Source organism: Oncorhynchus mykiss, chromosome 17, assembly GCF_013265735.2.
Source record: "Oncorhynchus mykiss isolate Arlee chromosome 17, USDA_OmykA_1.1, whole genome shotgun sequence".
Classification (NCBI taxonomy): Eukaryota; Metazoa; Chordata; class Actinopteri; order Salmoniformes; family Salmonidae; genus Oncorhynchus; species Oncorhynchus mykiss.
The window spans coordinates 37,984,435-38,006,044 of record NC_048581.1 but is presented as its reverse complement, the minus strand read 5'-3'; the positions used below and the strand labels follow the sequence as shown (position 1 = coordinate 38,006,044).

Below are 21,610 nucleotides of genomic sequence, written 5' to 3'. Positions count from 1 at the left end.
TTTCTACAATAATAGAAAATAGTACCAATAAAGAAAAATCTTTGAATGAGTAGGTGTGTCCAAACTTTTGAACGGTACTGTACATTCACACAACATAGCAACCAAACGGTGAGCAATTGTTTATCATTGTGCATCATTCATTTGAACCATGTCATTCACTGACATTCATATAGAGAAATGGTGTAACACAAGCATCAAGGATGTATCTTCTTATCTCTGAAAGTAAACATTCCCTGTCTTAGTTGTCAGTCATACAATAGACTAGAGCCTTGATGGCCTACATCATCAACACCATTCTCTTTGAATCCCTGAACGTTTTGCCATTTCTAATTTCAGTCTGCTGCGATTTATCTAATCAAGGTTGTCCTATGAATGTTTTGGAGATAATGAAGACTGGGGACATTTTAGAGAGATGGCACTATCGTGACGCGTACAGGGCAAGGTTTTCACACCAACACGCTTGTGTTAGGGTACATCTTTAAAAAGGTCAATCTTTAGCCATGGCTTCATGGACAACTTTGACTTAAATCCATAGATGGAGATGGTCTATTTAGGTACTGTGACTGTATGCCAATACTCTATTGTGCATTAGCTTTAGAAATCAGAGCTGAATCCACTATTTTCATGTCAGGGGACCAAGTTTGTTGATTGTGTGTTTTAAAGATAATAATTTGAAAGGGGTTGTGTTCATTAGGAAACAAAAGTAACAAAACAGACTCAATCATATTTGTTTTTTATTGCAAAACATTTTAGCTTTTTCCATTGCATGCCCTTATGAACACAACTCTATCTCATACTCTCTGAATATTTCCCCACTAGCCCCATCAATGCCGGAGTACGAGACAGACATTCCCCCTCTGAATGAGACGGACACCACCATCACAGTTCTGCTGAAGCCTGCGCAGTCCAGAGGAGCTCCCGTCAGGTACCATACTATGCCATCACTTCAGTCAGGTCCATTATGTCTGCAGTACGGTAAGTTAGTAACAGGTCCAGGTGTCTCCATTTTGGAAGTGTTTACTTCAACCTAGTCTGTTTTTCTCTGCTTCAAATGTGGAAACTCGTGCATAAAGCCTAACAATTTTGGGGGGTTGGCATTATGGAGGTGTCAGATTGACAAAATAATGGTGTTTGGGAAGATTGTATATTTGGTTGTTTTTACTGCTTATCTGCACAGTAAGAAATTAATTGGTAATACACAACACATGATAGTGCAGTTAACACCTTACACAAGGTTGCACAAGGTTCAACCAAAGTGTTACCCCCTTTCTTATTCCAAACTTGAAATGGTTTACCGAAGTCCACAGAATCGCATGACAAACTATCACCCTCATGCACTTAAGGAGATCACGAATATCATGGACACATTAGAACTAGTGGATATATGGAGGCTTAAAAACCCTGAGCTAGTGAGATACAGTACATGGAGGAGGATTAATCAAGCTAGTCGTCTTGACTACTTTCCTGTGTCCTTCTCACTGGCTCCAAAAGTTAAAAAAGTGTTGATAGGAGACAGAATGGGATCAGACCACCATCTAATTGGCATCCACATAACTCTTACCGAATTTGGTGGTTGCTGATAATGGGCCTCTGTACTCCTATTTACATATTCCATAAAACAATCTGCAGTTTCCAGCTACAATAGTCATTTACAACATTAACAATGTCTACACTGTATTTCTGATCAATTTGATGTAATTTTAATGGACAAAAATGTACTTTTCTGTCAAAAACAAGGAACTTTCTAAGTGACCCCAAACTTTTGAACGGTAGTGTACTCTAGGTACAGCAGATCCCCTTATTGTATGGGATACTTTCGAATGTGCCTTCAGAGGCCATGCAATTCAATACTAATCTTTAACTTGTTAGGGCTAGGGGTTAAACTTGCCTAGTTAAATAAAGTTTAAATAAAAATCAAATAAAAACAGAAACATGTTACAAATGACGGAGTGTTTCTGATCACCAAATTATATTTTGAAAGATGAAGCTAAATATTTTAAGTATATTTTCTCTTTTCAGTCTCCTCCATCTCCACTGAATGATAACTTTTTTTCCTAATAATAGTGTAAAATTAATAACTGTACAGAAAGACTTGTGTGAAAGCCAAATTACAGAGGAGGAATTTCTTGATACAATTAATTCCTTTCGGTCTGGAAAGATTCCAGGGCTTGATGGAATACCAGTTGAGTTACAGTATATCAACAAAAAAAATTAAATACTCAAAGATCCACTATTCACATGTTTTACCGACTATAAAAATGGTAGACTATCAGATACACAGCAAGAAGGTCTGATTTAAATATTACTAAAACAGGACCCAGGTGGTAAGTGTAAAGAACTAGTCCATTTATAAAACTGGAAGCCCTTTACACTTCTATGCATAGCGCATATAATTAGAAAGGTTTTATTGGATTTTATTCATCCTAATTAGACAGGTCTTTTTACATTTCCAATACATTGGAGATAATACTGTATAAGACAATTACTTGAAACAATGACAACTATTACACTTTTTTTTAAACAGGCCTTGTCTTCATAGTAGATTTTGAAAAGACCTTTGATAAAGTACGACTACAATTTGTGTACATTGTACAAAACATTAAGGACACCTTCCTAATATTGGGTTACTCAGAACAGACTCGATGCATCTGGGCATGGACTCTGCAAGCTGTCGAAAGCGTTCCGCAGGGATGCTGGCCAATGTTGACTCCAATGCTTTCCACAGTTGTGTCAGGTTGGCTGGATGTCCTTTGGATAGTGGACCATTCTTGATACACACGGGGAACTGTCGAGTGTGAGAAAACCAGCATCATTGCAGTTTTTGACACAAACCGGTGCACCTGGCACCTACTGCAATACCCTGTTCAAAGGTACTTAAATATTCTGAATATATCAACCTCTGAATGGCACACATACACAATCCATGCCTCAATTGTCTCAGGCTTATAAATCCTTCTTTAACCTTTCTCCTCCCGTTCAACTGATTGAAGTGGATTTTGTGACATCCATAAGGGATCATAGCATTCAGCTGGATTCATCTGGTCATGGAAAGAACAGGTGTCCTTAATGTTTTGTATGCTCAGTTTATACATGCCTGGACTATTATAATTTTGGAGAATCTCTTATACAATGGGTTAAAGTTATTTATAGCAACCCCAGGTGTAAAGTAGTGAATAATGGTTACTGCTCAGAAAGTATTGAACTGTCAATAGGAGTTAAACAATGTTGTCCACTTTCTCCTTTTCTATTTGTTAGCTATTAAATCAGATCTAAGAATAATATTAAGGGGTTAAAGATCCAGGGCTTTAAAACAAACGTGTCAATGTATGCCAATGACTCAAGTTTTCTCTTAAGTCTGCAATACTACACAGTCTCATTGAGGGTCTAGATCATTCATGATATTATGAATAGGAATGGTGGAGTTGTCACACACACAGAAATTATGGGAATGTTTAAAACATGTATTTTACTTGATTTGATTTCACCTTTATTTAACCAGGTGGGCCAGTTGAGAACAAGTTCTCATTTACAACTGTGACATGACCAAGATAAAGCAAATCAGTGCGACAAAAACAAACACAGAGTTACACATAAACAAACGTACAGTCAATAACACAATAGAAAATCAACAGAGAAAAATCTGTGTACAGTGTGTGCAAATGTAGAAGAGTAGGGGTAGGTAGGCAATAAATACGCCATAGAGGTGAAATAATTCAAATGTAGCATTAATACTGGAGTGATAATGTGCAGATGATTATGTGTAAGTAGAGATACTGGGATGCAAGAGGGTTAGTAATACTATGGGGATGAGGTAGTTGGGTGTGCTATTTACAGATTGGCTGTGTACAGGTACAGTGATCGGTAAGCTGCTCTGACAGCTGATGCTTAAAGTTAGAGAGGGAGATATGACTCCAGCTTCAGAGATTTGCAATTCGTTCCAGTCATTGGCAGCAGAGAACTGGAAGGAAAGGCGGCCAAAGGAAGTGTTGGCTTTGGGGATGACCAGTGCAATATACCTTCTGGAGCGCGTGCTATGGTGACCAGTGAGCTGAGATAAGGTGGGGCTTTACCTAGCAAAGACTTATAGATGACCTGGAGCCAGTGGGTTTGGCGAAGGATATGTAGTGAGGGCCAGCCAACGAGAGCATACAGGTCGCAGTGGTGGGTAGTATATGGGGCTTTGGTGACAAAACAGATGTCACTGTGGTAGACTGCATCCAGTTTGCTGAGTAGAGTGTTGGGGGCTACTTTGTAAAAGACATCGCCAAAGTCAAAGATCGGTAGGATAGTCAGTTTTACGAGGGTATGCTTGGCAGCATGAGTGAAGGAGGCTTTGTTGCGAAATAGGAAGCCGATTCTAGATTTAAATTTGGATTCGGAGATGCTTAATGTGAGTCTGGAAGGAGAGTTTACAGTCTAACCAGACACCTACGTATTTGCAGTTGTCCACGTATTCTAGGTCAGAACCATCCAGAGTAGTGATGCTAGTCGGGCAGGAGGGTGCGGGCAGCAATCGGTTGAAGAGCATGCACTTAGTTTTACCAGCATTTATTAGCAGTTGGAGGCCACGGAAGGAGTGGTGTATCGTGCTGACGCTCGTTTGGAGGTTTGTTAGCACAGTGTCCAAAGAAGGGCCAGATGTATACAGAATGGTGTCATCCTTGTAGATGTGAATCACCAGCAGCAAGCCAAAATCATTGATATATACAGTGAAAAGAGTCGGCCCGAGAATTTAACCCTGTGGCACCCCCATAGACTGCCAAAGGTCTGGACAACAGACCCTCCAATTTGCCCTCCGATCTATCTGAGAAGTAGTTGGTGAACCAGGTGAGGCAGTCATTTGAGAAGCCAAGACTATTGAGTCTGCCGATAAGTATGGGGTGATTGACAGAGTCGAAAGCCTTGATCAGGTCGATGAAGACAGGTGCACAGTACTATCTTGTATCGATGGCGGTTATGATATCGTTTAGGACCTTGAGCATGGCTGAGGTATACCCGTGACCAGCTCGGAAACCAGATTGCTTAGTGGAGAAGGTACAGTGGGATTCAAAATGGTCGGTGATATGTTTATTAACTTGGCTCTAAATATTTTAGAGAGGCAGGGCAGGAAGGATATAGGTCTATAACAGTTTGGATCTAGAGTGTCTTCCTTTTTGAAGAGAGGGATGACCGCGGCAGCTTTCCAATCTTTAGGGATCTCAGACGATGCAGACGATGCAACCCCTATTAGTAGGAGTTGCAACAATTTCAGCTGATAATTTTAGTAAGAGAAGGGTCCAGATTATCTAGCCCAGCGGATTTGTAGGGATCCAGATTTTGCAGCTCTTTCAGAACAGCAGCTGTCTGGATTTGGGTGAAAGAGAAGTGGGGGGGCTGGGCAAGTTGCTGCAGGGCGTGCTGAGATGTTGGTCAGGGTAGGGGTTGCCAGGTGGAAAGCTTGGCCAGCCTTAGAAAAATGCTTATTGAAATGATCGATTATCATAGATTTATCGGTGGTGACAGTGTTTCCTATCATCACTGCAGTGGGCAGCTAGGAGGAGGTGCTCTTATTCTCCATGGACTTTACAGTGTCCCAAAACTTTTTGGAATTAGTGCTACAGGAAGCAAATTTCTCTTTGAAAAAGCTAGCCTTTGCTTTCCTAACTGACTGGGTGTATTGGTTCCTGACTTCTCTGAAAAGTTTAATATTGTGGGTGCTACTTCATGCTAATGCAGAACTCCACAGGATGTTTTTGTGCTGGTCAAGGGCAGTCAAGTCTGGGGTGAACCAAGGGTTATATCTGTTCTTAGTTCTACATTTTTTGAATGGGGCATGCTTATTGAAGATGGTGAGGAAAGCACTTTTGAAGAGCAACCAGGCATCCTCTACTGACGGGATGAGGTCAATATCCTTCCAGGATACCCGGGCCAGGTCGATTAGAAAGGCCTGGTCACTGAATTGTTTTAGGGAGCGTTTGACAGTGATGAGGGGTGGTCATTTGACCGCGGCCCCATTACACACATTACAATTCACATGGTGTCCAGGGCACAGCTTGGGGCTGAAGGGGTCTATAACAAGGGGCAACGGTGAGAGACTTGTTTCTGGAAAGGTTGATTTTTGAAAGTAGAAGCTCGAATTGTTTGGGCACAGACCTGGATAGTATGACAGATCTCTGCAGTAGATTGCGATGCCGCCCCCTTTGACAGTTCTATCTTGTCGGAAAATGTTATAGTTAGGAAATTTCTGGATTTTTGTTGGCCATGCTAAACCAGGATTCAGACACAGCTAGGACATCCGGGTTGGCGGAGTGTGCTAAAGCAGTGAATAAAACAAACTTAGAGGGGAGGCTTCTAATGTTAACATGCATGAAACCAATGCTGTTATGGTTACTGAAGTCAACAAATGAAAGCTGCTGGGGAATGGGAGTGATGCTGGGGGCTGCAGTGCCTGGGTTAACCTCTACATCACCAGAGGAACAGAGGAGGAGTAGGATAAGGGTACTGCTCAAGGCTAAAAGAACTGGTTGTCTAGTGCGTTTGGAACAGAGGGTTAAAGGAGCAGATTTCTGGGCGCAGAAGAGTAGATTCAAGGCATAATGTACAGACAAGGGTATGGTAGGATGTGAGAACAGTGGAGGTAAGCCTAGGCATTGAGTGACGATGAGAGAGGTTTTGTCTCTAGAGGCACCATTTTAGCCAGGTGAGGTCACCGCATGTGTGGGGGTTGGAACAAAAGGGCTAACTAAGGCATTTTGAGCAGGGCTGGAGGCTCTACAGTGAAATAAGACAATAATCACTAACCAAAACAGCAATAGACAAGGCATATTGAAATTAGGGAGACGCATGTGTAGCCGAGTGATCATAGGGTCGTGAGTGAATAGCTAGGCGAGCTGGAGGCACGCCGATTCAGACAGCTAGCAGGCCAGGACTAGCAGATGGGCCTCAGGGGGGACGTCGCAACGGGAGAGCTTGTTGAAACCCCCTCGGACGTTTACGTCGGCAGACCAATCGTGATGGATCGGCTGGGCTCCAGCAGCAATGGGTCCAGGCCAATTGGCAAAAGAGTTATTGAAGCCCAGGAATTGTCTGATGGCACTCTTCTGCTAGCTGGGAGAATGGCCTAGCTCGAGGCTAGCTCCAGGCTAACTGGTGCTTGCTTCGGGACAGAGATGTTAGTCAGGAGTAGCCACTAGGATAGCAGCTAGCTAGCTGCGATGATCCGGAGTAAAGGTTCAGAGCTTGCGGTAGGAATCCGGAGATGTGGTAGAGAAAAGCAGTCCGATATGCTTTGGGTTGATATCACGCTGTGCAGACTGGCAGGAATTGACCGGGCTAAGACTGGCAGATGTCTGAGTTAACGGTGATGACCGCTAGCAGTGGCTAACTGACTACTAGCTAGTAGCTAGTTAGCTGGCTAGCTTCTGAAGGGGGTTCCGGTTCTAAAGTATAAAAAATAGCAGATCCATACCACATTGGTTGAGGCGGTTTGCAGGAGAGTATGTATATATGTATATATAAGAAGAAAAACGATATGTACATGGGACGGGACAAGACGAAAACAAAACAGACGTCCGACTGCTACGCCATCTTGGATTATGATGTTTGCTCTGTCCAAAGTTACAACCAACTGATTGCAACATTACCGCATAAATTGAGGAGGTCAGTGAAAGGGGGATAAGGTTGGGAACTTGTTTGTCTGCCCTATATTACAAAACACATTTGGCAGATTTTCTTTGCATAAATAGAAAAATATACCAGTTTCGTTTGAGGATCAAAATGTTGACAGCTGCGCCATACAGGTTGAAAAATACCTGGGAAGAGATTTTCGAAGTTCCAAGTTCGTGGCACATAGTTTATGAACTGACACTCAAAACAACACTTGATTGAACACTGAGTTTTTTTAAATTTAAATTATACACAATTCTCGCCACCAACATAATATTATATATATGGAGTATATAACAATTTCAGCACTGCTGAAACAGAGTCATTAGATCATTTATGCTGGTATTGCCCCCGTTTAGCTTGTTTCTGGTCACAGGTTCAGGAGTGGCTGAAAAATCACAACATTCACCTAAACCGACCCTACAAATAGCACTGTTTGGTAATTTGGAAAGCCTTAGTCAATCAATTAATAAAGTAATACTCTTAGCAAACATATTCATATTTAATTTACAATCTATAAATACTATGAAATTAGAAATGTTCAGAATTAATTTAAGACATCACAGCACAGTTGAAAAATACTGTATATGGCACATGGAAATCAAGAAAGGGTGGTCTACGGAGATAGGTAGGATGGGCTGAGAGTAGCTGAGGGTTGGGATTAAAAGTTCATGATCTGCAAGAGTTAGGACTGAAAACGCAATTTATTATGTCAACCGTATATATCTGAGTATCTTTTAATGTGTAATGTGTATCTCAAACTATATTTCTCTTGTGTAATACTGTGTATAAATGTGCCATGTTTGAATAACGAATATGTAACAAATAGCTGTAAAAAAAACGAATGTAAAACAAAGTATGTTTTGTCCTCCGGAGAGGGTGAATGGGCCAATAAAAATGTAATATACATACAAAGAAAAATCAAGACAAAAAGTCCATCCACTTCGCATGTATCCCAACCTTGAAATGGTTCACCAAAGTCCACAGAATCTATTAAATGTAAAATATCATTATTTTTGGTGTGGTGGGTGTTTTGAGGTATTAGTAGCAGTCATTCAAATAAGTGCAAATGGTATGCAAAAGGAATTAAGGGGATCATGTTACATTTGTATTGTAGTAGGCGGAGCAACACAGTTATATTCAACATTTCCTTCAGTGCAAGTTTTGAAAACACAACCTTTTAAAAATTTTATTTTACCTTTATTTAACTAGGAAAGTCAGTTAACTTCTTTGGGATAGGGGGCAGCATTTTCACTTTTGGATGAAAAGCGTGCCCAGAGTAAACTGCCTCCTACTCAGTCCCAGATGCTAATATGAAAGACAGTTTTAGAAACTTCAGTGTTTTCTATCCAATACTACTAATAATAAGTATTTTTCAACTATTAGTATTAGTATTGGATAGAAAACACTGACGTTTCTAAAACTGTTTGAATGATGTCTGTGAGGATAACATAACTCATATGGCAGGCAAAAACCTGAGAAGAAATCCAAACAGGAAGTGGGAAATCTAAGGTTTGTAGTTTTTGAACTCAACCCCTATCTAATACACAGTGGGATCTGTGTCATTTCACACTTCCTAAGGCTTTAACTAGATGTCATCCGTCTTTAGAATGTTGTTTCAGGCTTCTACTGTGAAGGGGGCCGAATGAGAGGGGATTGAGTCAGAGGTCTGGCAGCAGCCTCGATCTCAGTCACGCGCATGAGAGGTAGCTCTCGTTCCATTGCTTTCCTACAGACAATGGAATTCTCCTGTTGGAACATTATTGAACATTTATGATAAAAACATCCTAAAGATTGATTCTATACTTAGTTTGACATGTTTCTACGACCAGTAATATAACTTTTTTGATATTTCGTCCGACCTTTCCGCTGGAAGTTGCACGCGCATTTTTCGATTTGTTTACCAAACGCCCTAACAAAAGGAGGTGGTATATTGACATAAATGATGAACTTTATCGAACAAATCAAACATTTATTGTGGAACTGGGATTCCTGGGAGTGCATTCTGATGAAGATCATCAAAGGTAAGTGAATATTTATAATGCTATTTCTGACTAATGTTGACTGCGCAACATGGCGGATATTTATTTTGGCTGGTTTGGGTTCTGAGCTCCGTACACAGATTATTGCATGGTATGCTTTTTCCAGTCCTAGAGAGGTTAAGAACAAATGCTTATTTACAATGACGGCCTACCCTGGCCAAATCCTGACGACGCTGGGCCAATTGTGCACCGCCCTATGGGACTCCCAATCACGGCCTGTTGTGATACAGCCTGAAATCAAACCAGGGTCTGTAGTGACGCCTCGAGCACTGAGATGCTGTGTCTTAGACCGCTGCGCCACTTGGGAGCACCTTGATGAAACAGACACGACATACTAGCCTATGCCAATTAAAGACTACTGGCCATTGGCTTGGAACAACAGCTTAACCGCTTTAGGAACATCAACTGCATTGACATTCATGAAAATGTGTTTAGTGTGTGCATATTGAATTAGGACATTTTACGCTCTACCTAACATCCCAGAAGGAAGTTGTGTCCCAGTGTTAACTGTCAGAATACCTCAAATTTGGTTAGAAAGAAAAGGCTAATTTACTTGCTATTGGGCTAACAATATTTTCAGGCGTTATGGAATTTAAATATCTGAAGGGAAAAATGCAATATGGGTATACAATATTCTTTCATTTTCATAGTACCTCTAAAAATATATTTTTGGGGAGATGTACAGTGCTTTCTTTCCTCCAGACGTGTTGTTGGTATTCAGGCCAAAGAGTTCAATCTTGGTTTCATCTGACCAGAGAATCTTGTTTCTCATGGTTTGAGAGTCCTTTAGGTGCCTTTTGGCAAACTCCATGCAGGCTGTCATGTGCCTTTACTGAGGAGTGGCTTCCATCTGGCCACTCTATCATAAAGGCCTGGTTTATGATAGGTTCTCCCATCTCCACAGAGGAACTCTGGAGCTCTGTCAGTGACCATCGGGTTCTTGGTCACCTCCCTGACCAAGGCCCTTCTCCCCCAATTGCTCGGTTTGGCCGGGCGGTCAGCCCTAGGAAGAGTCTTGGTGTTTCCAATTGTCTTCCTTTAAAGAATGATGGAGGTCACTGTGTTCTTGTGGACCGTCAATGCTGCAGACATTTTTTGATACTCTTCCCCAGATCGGTGCCTCAACACAATCCTGTCTCGTAGCTCTACGGACAATTCCTTCGACCTCACAGCTAGGTATTTTCTCTGATATGTACTGTCAACTGTGGAACCTTATATAGACAGGTTTGTGTCTTTCCAAATCATTGAATTTATCAAAGGTGAACTCCAAATAAATTGTAGAAACATCTCAAGGATGACCAATGGAAACCGGATGCTCAATTTTGAGTCTCATACCAAAGGATCTGAATACTTATGCAAATAATGTATTTCTGTCATTGTGGATTATAGTGTGTCGATTGATGAGAAAAATGTTTTATTTAATCCATTTTAGAATAAGGCTGTAACGTAACAAAATGTGGAAAAGGGAAGTTGTCGATATACTTTCCGAATGCACTGTATATCATAGAGGTTAAATATAATACATGTTATTCATATGCTCTATTTAATTATTTGATGTATCAACTGCTAAGTCATTTTATAAACACTTTAAATATGCCCGTAAGTGCTACCAGATGTGCATGGGCTTCATTGCCTCATGTTGAAAACAGGTCATTACATGGTAAATACGGTAGCCTAAATTTCACAAACAGATAATACTTTAAATTGTTTCTAGAACGTAAAAGCTCTGGACTCTACAGCTGTAGCCCTTTCCACTCACAGACCTTGCCATCTCGAATACGGGTTGAAAATGTCTGATTTTATCATTGATAAGCGCCTAAATTGGAATGCAGTTGCTGTACGGTAACATGCTGTACATGACGTCAGAGCTGACATTCTCGGCTTCACAGCATTGTATGGGTTTTGATTGACAACCGTTATAAACTTGAGCACCGCGCGATACAAGAAGATGCTCCCATCCCTCCTGCTAATTGGGCTACTTTTGCACATTTGTTATGCCTGAGTGAAATGCTGTAAATAGAGAGGAGTCAATGTGTTTTAAAAGATGAGACATTGAGCATCAAAATGAATACCGGTCTAATTTTATACAAGCAAACCAAACACTCGTGATTCCAAATGTAAACTTCACATTTCCATATTTGAAAACTTATAGCATTTACAGTATCAAGGTTTATGATCACTATGTTTGATCCGCGGTTATAAGGATGACATGTCCCAAACAGAATGAGCTGATGTTTGTGACATTGTGAAGAAAATTCCCAGCGGAGCTTGCACTTGAATGCTCTCATGACTCCGTTCTATGCACACCAACATCTATGCACCCCAATTGCGATTTATAATGGAACATTTTTGGATTTTGTGAACAACAAAAGGCCTGTGTCCAAAAAAAAATACAAGTGTCCTTGCTTCAGTTGGTCAGTGGCAAAGCTAGGAGAGCTAAAACACCTTATTGTTGAAGGCTCTTTCCTTGAGTCATAAAAGTGCATTGGAATTACTTAGGAACTGTGCACACTTTGGAGAGGTGTGTGGCCAATTGGAGATACCAGTTAGACTTCTCACTCAAACCCTTATAATACTTTTTTCTGCACCCATTCCAAAATGTCAATGAATATTCTTATTATGTTACTGAATATATCCAGATTATTTTCTGATTTTGTTATTGACAAATTCTGTGAAAAGTACAGATAATGTATATACATAAAATCAACAGTTTAATGTTTGGATTCAGTCTTGTTTCAGGTGTCCTCGTCTTTGACCTGATAATTTTCTGATAATCTCCAAAGTGTTCTCTTTCAATTGCTGCTATGGTCATGCATTTGCTTTTTATAGTTCTTCTGTTAGAAACATTTAAATGTGGCCTCATCCATATAGGCCAATTTCCACGAGTGTAAGGGGTTCATGAAAATGTTTCATGTTTGTAAAAAAGGTCACGACATGATCAGACAACATGTTGTTACGTCCATCCTGCACACACAGACGCAAACACGCTATTTTTCCACCGCACTTGTTTGGTATCTGAAAGCCATTAGCTTGAATTAGATATTTGCTGTCAGAGAAGACAAAAGTGCACTCTCCTTTGGTCATCAGCAATTATCCCATATGAAAGATTCCAAATTAGAGGCTGGGATAATTTGCCCTAGTCTTTACAGAAACATACATTTCCCTAATTGCATATAATTGTGAAGTGTGTTCTTGGCATAGCTGGATGTAATTGCGGACAACCACTATAGCGTCCAACGGCTCAAAAGAACTCCTTATCCAATCATGAACCCCGGCGCAGCAACAAACCCTCTCATCCAGGCTGTATCACATCCGGACGTGATTGGGAGTCCCATAGGGCGGCGCACAATAGGCCCAGCGTCTTACGGGTTTGGCCGGGGAAGGCAGTCATTGTAAATAAGAATTTGTTCTTAACTGACTTGCCTAGTTGAATAAAGGTTAAATAAATGTTTTTTTTTTAAATTACCTTCCTCTCTATTGTCTATCACAGTGCCAACCGTTTTGTCACCAAAGCCCCATATACTACCCACCATTGCGACCTGTATGCTCTTGTTGGCTGGTCCTCGCTTCATATTTGTCGCCAAACCCACTGGCTCAAGGTCATCTATAAGTCTTTGCTAGGTAAAGCCCCGCCTTATCTCAGCTCACTGTTCACCATAGCAGCACCCGCCCGTAGCATGCGCTCCAGCAGATACAGTTGAAGTCGGAAGTTTACATACACTTAGGTTGGAGTCATTAAAACTCGTTTTTCAACCACTCCACAAATTTTTTGCTAACAAACTATGGTTTTGACTAGTCGGTTAGGACATCTAATTTGTTCAAATTTTTCCAACAATTGTTTACAGACAGATTATGTCAATTATAATTCACTGTATCCCAATTCACAATTCCAGTGGATCAGAAGTTTACATACACTATGTTGACTGTGCCTTTAACCTGTCGGAACCCCGTTGCGAAAGCGGAACCCCTTGCCAACAGCCAATGAAATTGCAGGGCGCCAAATACAAATCAACAGAAATCTCATAAATCTAATTTCTCAAACATACAAGTATTAGGCACCATTTTAAAGATACAATTCTCGTTAATCCAGCCACAGTGTCTGATTTCAAAAATGCTTTACAGCGAAAGCTCCACAACCGATTATGTTAAGTCACCACCAACTCACAGAAAAACCCAGCCATTTTTCCAGCCAAAGAGAGGAGTCACAAAAAGCACAAATAGAGATAAAATGAATCACTAACCTTTGATGATCGTCATCAGATGACACTCATAGGACTTCATGTTACACAATACATGTATATTTTGTTCGGTAAAGTTCATATTTATATCATAAAATCTTATTTTACATTGGCGTGTTATGTTCAGTAGTTCCAAAACATGCAGTGATATTACAGAGAGCCACATGAATTCACAAAAATACTCATTATAAATGTAGATGACAATACAATTTTTAGACATGGAAATATAGATAAACTTCTCCTTAATGCAACCGCTGTGTCAGATTTCAAAAGAACTTTACGGAAAAAGCATGATCTGAGAACGGCGCTCAGAGCCCAAACCAGCCAGAGAAATATCCGCCATAAAACATTATTCATAAATGGCATTATAAATATTTACTTACCTTTGATGATCTTCATCAGAATGCACTCCCAGGAATCGCAGTTCCACAATAAATGCTTGTGTTGTTTGATAATGTCCATAATTTATGTCCATTTATGTCCAATAGCTTCTTTTGTTAGGGCGTTTGGTAAACAAATCCAAATGAGCGATCTGGTCCATTCGGACAAAACGTTCAAAAAGTTATATTACAGGTCGAAGAAACTTGTCAAACTAAGTATAGAATCAATCTTTAGGATGTTTTTATCATAAAAGTTCAATAATGTTCCAACCGGAGAATTCCATTGTCTGTTGAAAAGCAATGCAACAACAGCTACCTCTCAAGTGAAAGCGCATGACTGAGAACAAGACCTCAGAAAAAAAAAATGTAGACCTCCACAAGTCTGTTTCATCCTTGAGAGCAATTTCCAAACGCCTGAAGGTACCACGTTCATCTATACAACCAATAGTACGCAAGTGTAAACACCATGGGACCACGCAGCCGTCATAATGCTCAAGAAGGAGACACGTTCTGTGTCCTAGAGATTAATGTACTTTGGTGCGAAAGATGCAAATAAATCCCAGAACAATAGCAAAGGACCTTGTGAAGATGGTGGAGGAAACGGGTACAAAAATATCTATATCCACAGTAGAACGAGTCCTATATCGACATAACCTGAAAGGCTGCTCAGCAAGGAAGAAGCCACTGCTACATAACTGCCATAAAAAGCTAGAGAACGGTTTGCAACTGCACATGGGGACAAAGATTGTACTTTTTGGAGAAATGTCATCTGGTCTGATGAAACAAAAATAGAACTGTTTGGCCATAATGACCATCGTTATGTTTGGAGGAAAAAGGACGAGGCTTGCAAGCTGAAGAACACCATCCCATCTGTGAAGCACGAGGGTGGCAGCATCATGTTGTGGGGGTGCTTTGCTGCAGGAGGGACTGGTGCACTTCACAAAATAGATTGCATCATGATGGAGGAAAATTATATGGATAAATTGAAACAACATCTCAAGACATCAGTCAGGAAGTTATAGCTTGGTCGCAAATGGGTCTTCCAAATAGACAATGACCGGATGCATACTTCCAAAGTTGTGGCAAAATGGCTTAAGGACAACAAAGTCAAGGTATGTGAGTGACCATCACAAAGCCCTGACCTCAATCCTATAGAGATTTTGTGGGCAGAACTGAAAAATCATGTGCGAGCAAGGAGGCCAACAATCCTGACCTAGTTACACCAGCTTTGTCAGGAGGAATGGGCCAACGTTCACACATCTTATTGTGGGAAGCTTGTGGAAGGCTACACGAAACGTTTGACCAAAGTTAAACAATTTAAAGGCAATGCTACCAACTACTAATTGAGTGTATGTAATCTTTTGACTCACTGGGAATGTGATAAAATAAATAAAAGCTGAAATAAATCATTCTCTCTACTATTATTCTGACATTTCACGTTCATAAAATAAAGTGGTGATCCTAACTGACCTAAGACAGGGAATTTTTACTAGGATTAAATGTCAGGAATTGTGAAAAACTGAGTTTTTAAGTATTTGGCCAAGGTATGTACACTTCCGGCTGCAACTGTATATTTCAATGGTCATCCCCAAGCCAAACCCTCCTTTGGCCGCCTTTCCTTCCAGTTCTCTGCTGCCAATGACTAGAACAAATTGCAAAAATCACTGAAGCTGTAGTCTTATATCTCCCTCCCTAACTTTAAGCATCAGCTGTCAGAGCAGGTTACCGGTCATTGATGCCGTTATGTATCAAGCATCGCAGAGTTGGAGTGATGATACAGGATCAGGTGTCCATGTAATCTTATTCATTGTGATTGGCACTACTACTCTGAGATGCTTGATAAATAGAGCCCCTGGTGAGCCCTCTGAAGACCTTTGCCCTCTGCTCTCTCCCCAGTGCCTATCAGCTGGTTGTGAAAGAGGAACGCAAGCAGAAGGTGCGGCGGGCGGCCGACGTGCTGGAGTGCTTCTCCGTCCCGGTCAGCTTCAAGAATGCCTCCATCTTGGATTTGCCCCACTACTTTGCAGCGGAGCTCCCGCCTATATACCTGACTGTGGTGCAGCCTTTCAGCGTAGGTGACAACAAGACCTACAATGGCTACTGGAACCCCCCTCTCTCTCCAGCCAAAAGCTACAGCATTTACTTCCAAGCCCTGAGCAAAGCCAATGGGGTGAGTAGTCATACAATCTTTTCAAGGTCCATCACTGTTCAATGTCACTGTTGTATGATGTCTAAATGCAGATTAGGGTTGTCACGATACTATAATCATGGTACTCAGAACTATCATGACAAGTAAATAAAACATGAAACGGCTTAATTTCTTGAGGAAAACGAGCCTTGTCATTTGGGGTCCTTATCCCATTTATAACACACCATATTTGAGATAAAGCAGGTTTTTATACGACAGAGTTCAGTCTGCATCGTGATTTTCTTTTTGCCATGAGACATTGAGTATTGTAGTATTGTGATAATGGTATCATGACACCCCTAATACAGATGTTCAACCTTTTAGTATTACTCACCTTTTGTGTGCAGTGCTGAATCTTGAAAGACCACATTTTTTCATGCTATCTTGAATCATATCAATTTCAGTCTTTAAAGGTGTAATTTACTACGGGGTGCATGCACGCTCTATTTCTGTTTTTAAATACAACTAAGATGATATACACTGAATGTACCTAATATTGAGTTGCCCTCAGAACAGCCACAATTCGTTGGGGCATGGACTCTACAAGGTGTCGAAAGCGTTCCTCAGGGATGTTGGCCCATGTTGACTCCAATGCTTCCCACAGTTGTGTCAAGATGGCTTGAGCATGAAAAACCCAGCAGTGGTGCAGTTCTTGACACCAACTGATGCGCCTGGCACCTACTACCATACCCCGTTCAATGGCACTTAAAGTGCACTCATAAAGGGGCTGACAAAGAATAATGTTCATTATTACACTCAAACGTCTTTCACTAACTCGGTTTCCATCCAATTGGCGACAGATTTTCATGTGAATATTCTAAAATCTGCCTCAAGAAAATCTAAGTGACATCAATAAGGGATCATAGCTGGTCACCTGGTCAGTCTAAGTCATGGAAAGAGCATGTCTTCATAATGTTTTGTACACTCAGTATATGATCTATTACCACAGGAGGTTTGTTGCACCTTAATTGGGGAGTATGGGCTCGTTCTATTGACTGGAGCAGAATAAGTGAAATGGCAACAAATACATCAAACACATGGTTTCCAGGTGGGTGAAGCCATTCCATTTGCTCCTTTCCGTCCATTATTACGAGCCGTCCTCCCCACAGCAGGCTCCTGTGTCTAGAACAGACCTAACATAATACATACCTATCAGTCTAGTGAATGTACAGTAAAATGGCAAAAGGTTCTTCTTCGTAGACAGCATGCAAATATGTATGGCTCAGCTCTTTTTAATCGAAAAACAAGATTTGACTATAAAATGGATTTCAAAATAGGTTAAGACCAGAGGACTGTTAAATAATTTTCCACCTCTGCGACTTTGTTTGGCAGGGGCATCAGCTGGCGTTACAAGCAGCACCTTCCCAACGCTCAAGTTTTCCCAGAATGCAGTTTAGCTTGCCTGAGCGTTGGTCACATCGGCTTCATGATTTGATTGGATATCAGTCAATTCAATCTGAGTTTCAGACTCAGTGAGAGAACATTCAAAACAACATTAGACCATGACCCAGATAAATAAATAAAAAGTAATGCATAAAATATGGATTTAGCTTGGTAGTTTAGACCTGCCATCAAAGATAAGGCATTTATTCCACCTCTCTTGTTCAGTAATTTGTTACTCTGTCGAAACCTTTAGAGGGACGAGTATGTGACTATTTTCCATTATACTTTGCCCCATTAAATTCAGGTTAGAGAACAGATTTTTTTTTTTGCTTTACATCAAGCTTAACTGTCACTCTGTGGCTTCAAGGTACGGCAGCCCATCATTATTTCATGTAAGTATTTTTTCCATTTAGCCAGTGTTACAAATGTAAATGCTCAGTGTAAACATGTTGATTACTGTTGCTCACTTATACTCTCCATCTTTTAAGAGACTGCGTAATGTACATACTGACAGTACTGTGCATTTTCCCTTACCCTCTACTACAGCTTGAAATACCAATGAGATTGAGTTGTGCATGATGGCAGCCCCTAGTTTGCTCATCAAGTCTTCTTTCATGGGTGGCATCCTGTAGATGCCATTCTTTCATCCTTCCATTGTGCCAATTAGAAAGAGTACACATCAAATGAGCCAGAGTGGGCTTTTCCAAAGCTATGTGATGCCACCCAAGCTCCCCAACAAAAATGGCATTGCCTTAGGGAGGAGAGTCTAAGTCTGGACAGGGAAAGAGGGAAGGAGGGAGAGAGTGAAAAACGTAGTATGAGAGAGAGAGAGAAAGAGAGTGGGAGAGACAGTGGAAGAGAGAGAGAGAGACGGGTAGAGGGACGCTCTGTCCCCCAGTACAGACGAGCTGCCAGCTGATACCTCAGCTCCATCTCTCCTGGCACTGCCAATTGCACTCGAAACCCTCCTACCTCGCCTATCAAGTCCCCCAGGCTCCTTTCTTGAGACCAGCCGCAGTGACCAGACTTTAACTCTGCATTGTTGGAAAAGGACCCAGAAGTAAGCGTTTCACTGTTTGTCTAGACCGGTTGTTGAATGTGACAAATAACATTTGATTTGATGCCCTACACAGCAGTGGCGAGGAGGGCGGCCATATTGACTGACTGGTCATATTTTTGGCAGTTGTTTCCCCCCAGAATGTGATGTTGAGGCTTGACAACTAGGAGACAACACACCTACTCCATTTCCTGTGGTACCAACCACCAGGAGCGAATGAAAACATTTTTTTTGTGCTTTTGGCCAACATCTAGTAGTGTTGGCTTTGAAAATGCTGAGGTACAGTTAACAGCAAGCCTGGCTTGAAAAAACAACAGATAAAGCAACATCTCACAGCACAATGCCTCTCTCCTATTACAAATTTTGTTTTTTCCATGTGTGTTTTGAGGTTGGACTTAACACCTATAGCTCGTTAGCACATAGGGCACACCGATGGGTGTCACCTCGTTAGTCACCTGTACTGGTTACCATCTCGTTAGTGGGAAGATGTTTCACCTTTGCTGGTCCAGGTGCTATTTAAGAGTGGCTGGGTCAGTGCTCCAGTGTCTCGATAGATGTGGAGGGTTAACACCTTTAGCTCGTGCTTCCTATTTAGATTTTTAGACAAACTATCCTGTATCTGATTTTGTTTTGTGCCACCATTTTGGTTTGTTTCCTGTCATTAAATTCGTTGTGGGTTTTTCTTCTGTTTGCCTTTTGGGCAAATTTAGTGGGTGCTCATGGTGGGTATCTTTTAGGTTCCAATTGTTGTCGCTAGTCAACTTAATGTTTTTTATTTATTCTGTCTCTTGTTTTTGTTCAGGGACAAGGTGTAATTATGAAGTAATTTCAATACATCAATCAGTATACCAAATGTAGCTTCACTGCAATTTTTTACCGTTAGTTCCTGGAAAGGCTAAATTAGGACATGTCGGACCACAATTTAGACAGACTGGTGATGTGAGCTCTCTAGGACACCGTGGATGTCTGTGTCTCCTACAGCGGTTCAACCAGCTGCACCACAGGGACTTGGTATTCAGCTCAGACTAGCGCTCTTAGCCACAAGATGTCTTCCAACTAGAGACCAGCATCTGCAACGCAGCCAAGCAGCATTTAAACAACCGCCTGTAAAAAAAACGTTCCAGGATAAGACTATAAATTAACGCTACTTTATTAACATTACTGCTTCATACTGTTGTGGCTTGCTAATTAACATCCCAGTGAAAAAGCTTTTGCATATGGCTGCCTCCTTTCAGGTCTAGGCCATGCATAAGAAGTTTTGTCAAACAGGTTAGCGATGGTGAATGGGGAATTCTCCTCTGGCTTTCATAACATTTTTTCGATGGTTGGCCAGGTGCTTTGAAATGGAGGGCATGCTTATCAAGAATGCCCTAGAACTCGGGAGAAAATGCCATGCTAGTGTTTGAGGAGAGCTCCTTACAACAAAACACTTTTTTCACATTGATAGGTTTGAAAAATTCACCTCTGAAGGTGAAATGTGTACTTACATTCTGAAATCTTGCTCTGATTTATCATCCAAAGGGTCCCAGAGATAACATGAAGTTTAATTTTGTTAGATAAAATCATTTTTAAAATCCTAAAAAGGTCCATATAACATGCACAATTGATTTTGTATTATCACTTGTTCAATTTGCAAAGAAAGGAATCTGTGAAAATCTAACCCTAAACATAGTTTCAACCAGTCAAATCACATTCGTATGTATTCCTCAGAGATCCTTGAACGTAACCAGACATCACTATATCATTAGGGGTGTAGTATATCCTATAGGACACCAAATTTGATGACGCGGCCGGTCTTCATTTTATCTACTGTATCTTTGTCAAATAAGCACCAATCGGTGTCAATCAAAGCTAGCTAGATAGCTAATAGCTGCGCTTTATGGGAGTATACAGAAACCTGTGTGCCTTTTTCCTTTTGGACCAAAATGATACGAATATTCAGAGTTATGAAAACTGGTTGTTTTGACAATGTTTAACTTGTAATATGGCTACTAATAATGGAAAAGTTCAATAAAAGTTCAAGTATACAGATTTGACGATATTCTTGCAGAAAAATGTAATATGAATGCAACTGTCTCCTTCATGATTTGCCAAATGTACCTGGGTGACTTCACACTAAATGTCATGTAGTTCGCTCATACTTCAAGTTATCCGTCTGAAACTTTGCACATACACTGCTGCCGTCTTGTGGACACCATCGGAATTTCAACCAGAGTGATGGCTAGAACTGGAACCTTTCTCTTGCATTTCAAAGATGGTGGTAGAAAAAAACGGTTGTTTTTTCTTTGTATTTTCTTCTACCAGATCTATTGTGTTTTATTCTCCTACATTCAATTCACATTTCCACAAAATTCAAAGCGTTTCCTTTCAAATGGTACCAATAATATGCATACCCTTGCTTCAGGTCCTGAGCAACATTTAGTATGTCATTTTAGGTGTAATTTGATTTTTTTAAAAAGAGGGCTATCCCTAAGCAACCATCCACATAACATGTAGGCCTGAACCACATTTATTATGAAATGAAGGCAAATCACTATGGAATCCTGTCTCTCATGATTTGAAGACTGTGTCTTTTGATTCTAACATTAACAATGCTAGATAGCCAAGTAGCTTACCCTGCTGCATCTGAAATAAAGTGGTTTTAACATTAAAAGCCAAATACAGCCTTTGCACCTGTC

The 21,610-nt window shown here is 40.8% G+C and overlaps 1 protein-coding gene across 13 annotated transcripts in view; it reads left to right on the top strand.

Annotated features, from left to right (window-relative positions):
* Nucleotides 1-21,610, top strand: part of ptprt (protein tyrosine phosphatase receptor type T) — a 413,011-nt gene that overhangs the window by 289,085 nt on the left and 102,316 nt on the right. For all 13 annotated transcript variants that reach the window (XM_036949848.1, XM_036949853.1, XM_021568407.2 and 10 more), the window contains exons 11-12: nt 820-925; nt 16,201-16,474. In XM_036949848.1, the coding sequence (XP_036805743.1) occupies nt 820-925; nt 16,201-16,474 (380 nt within the window). The remainder of the gene's footprint in view (nt 1-819; nt 926-16,200; nt 16,475-21,610) is intronic.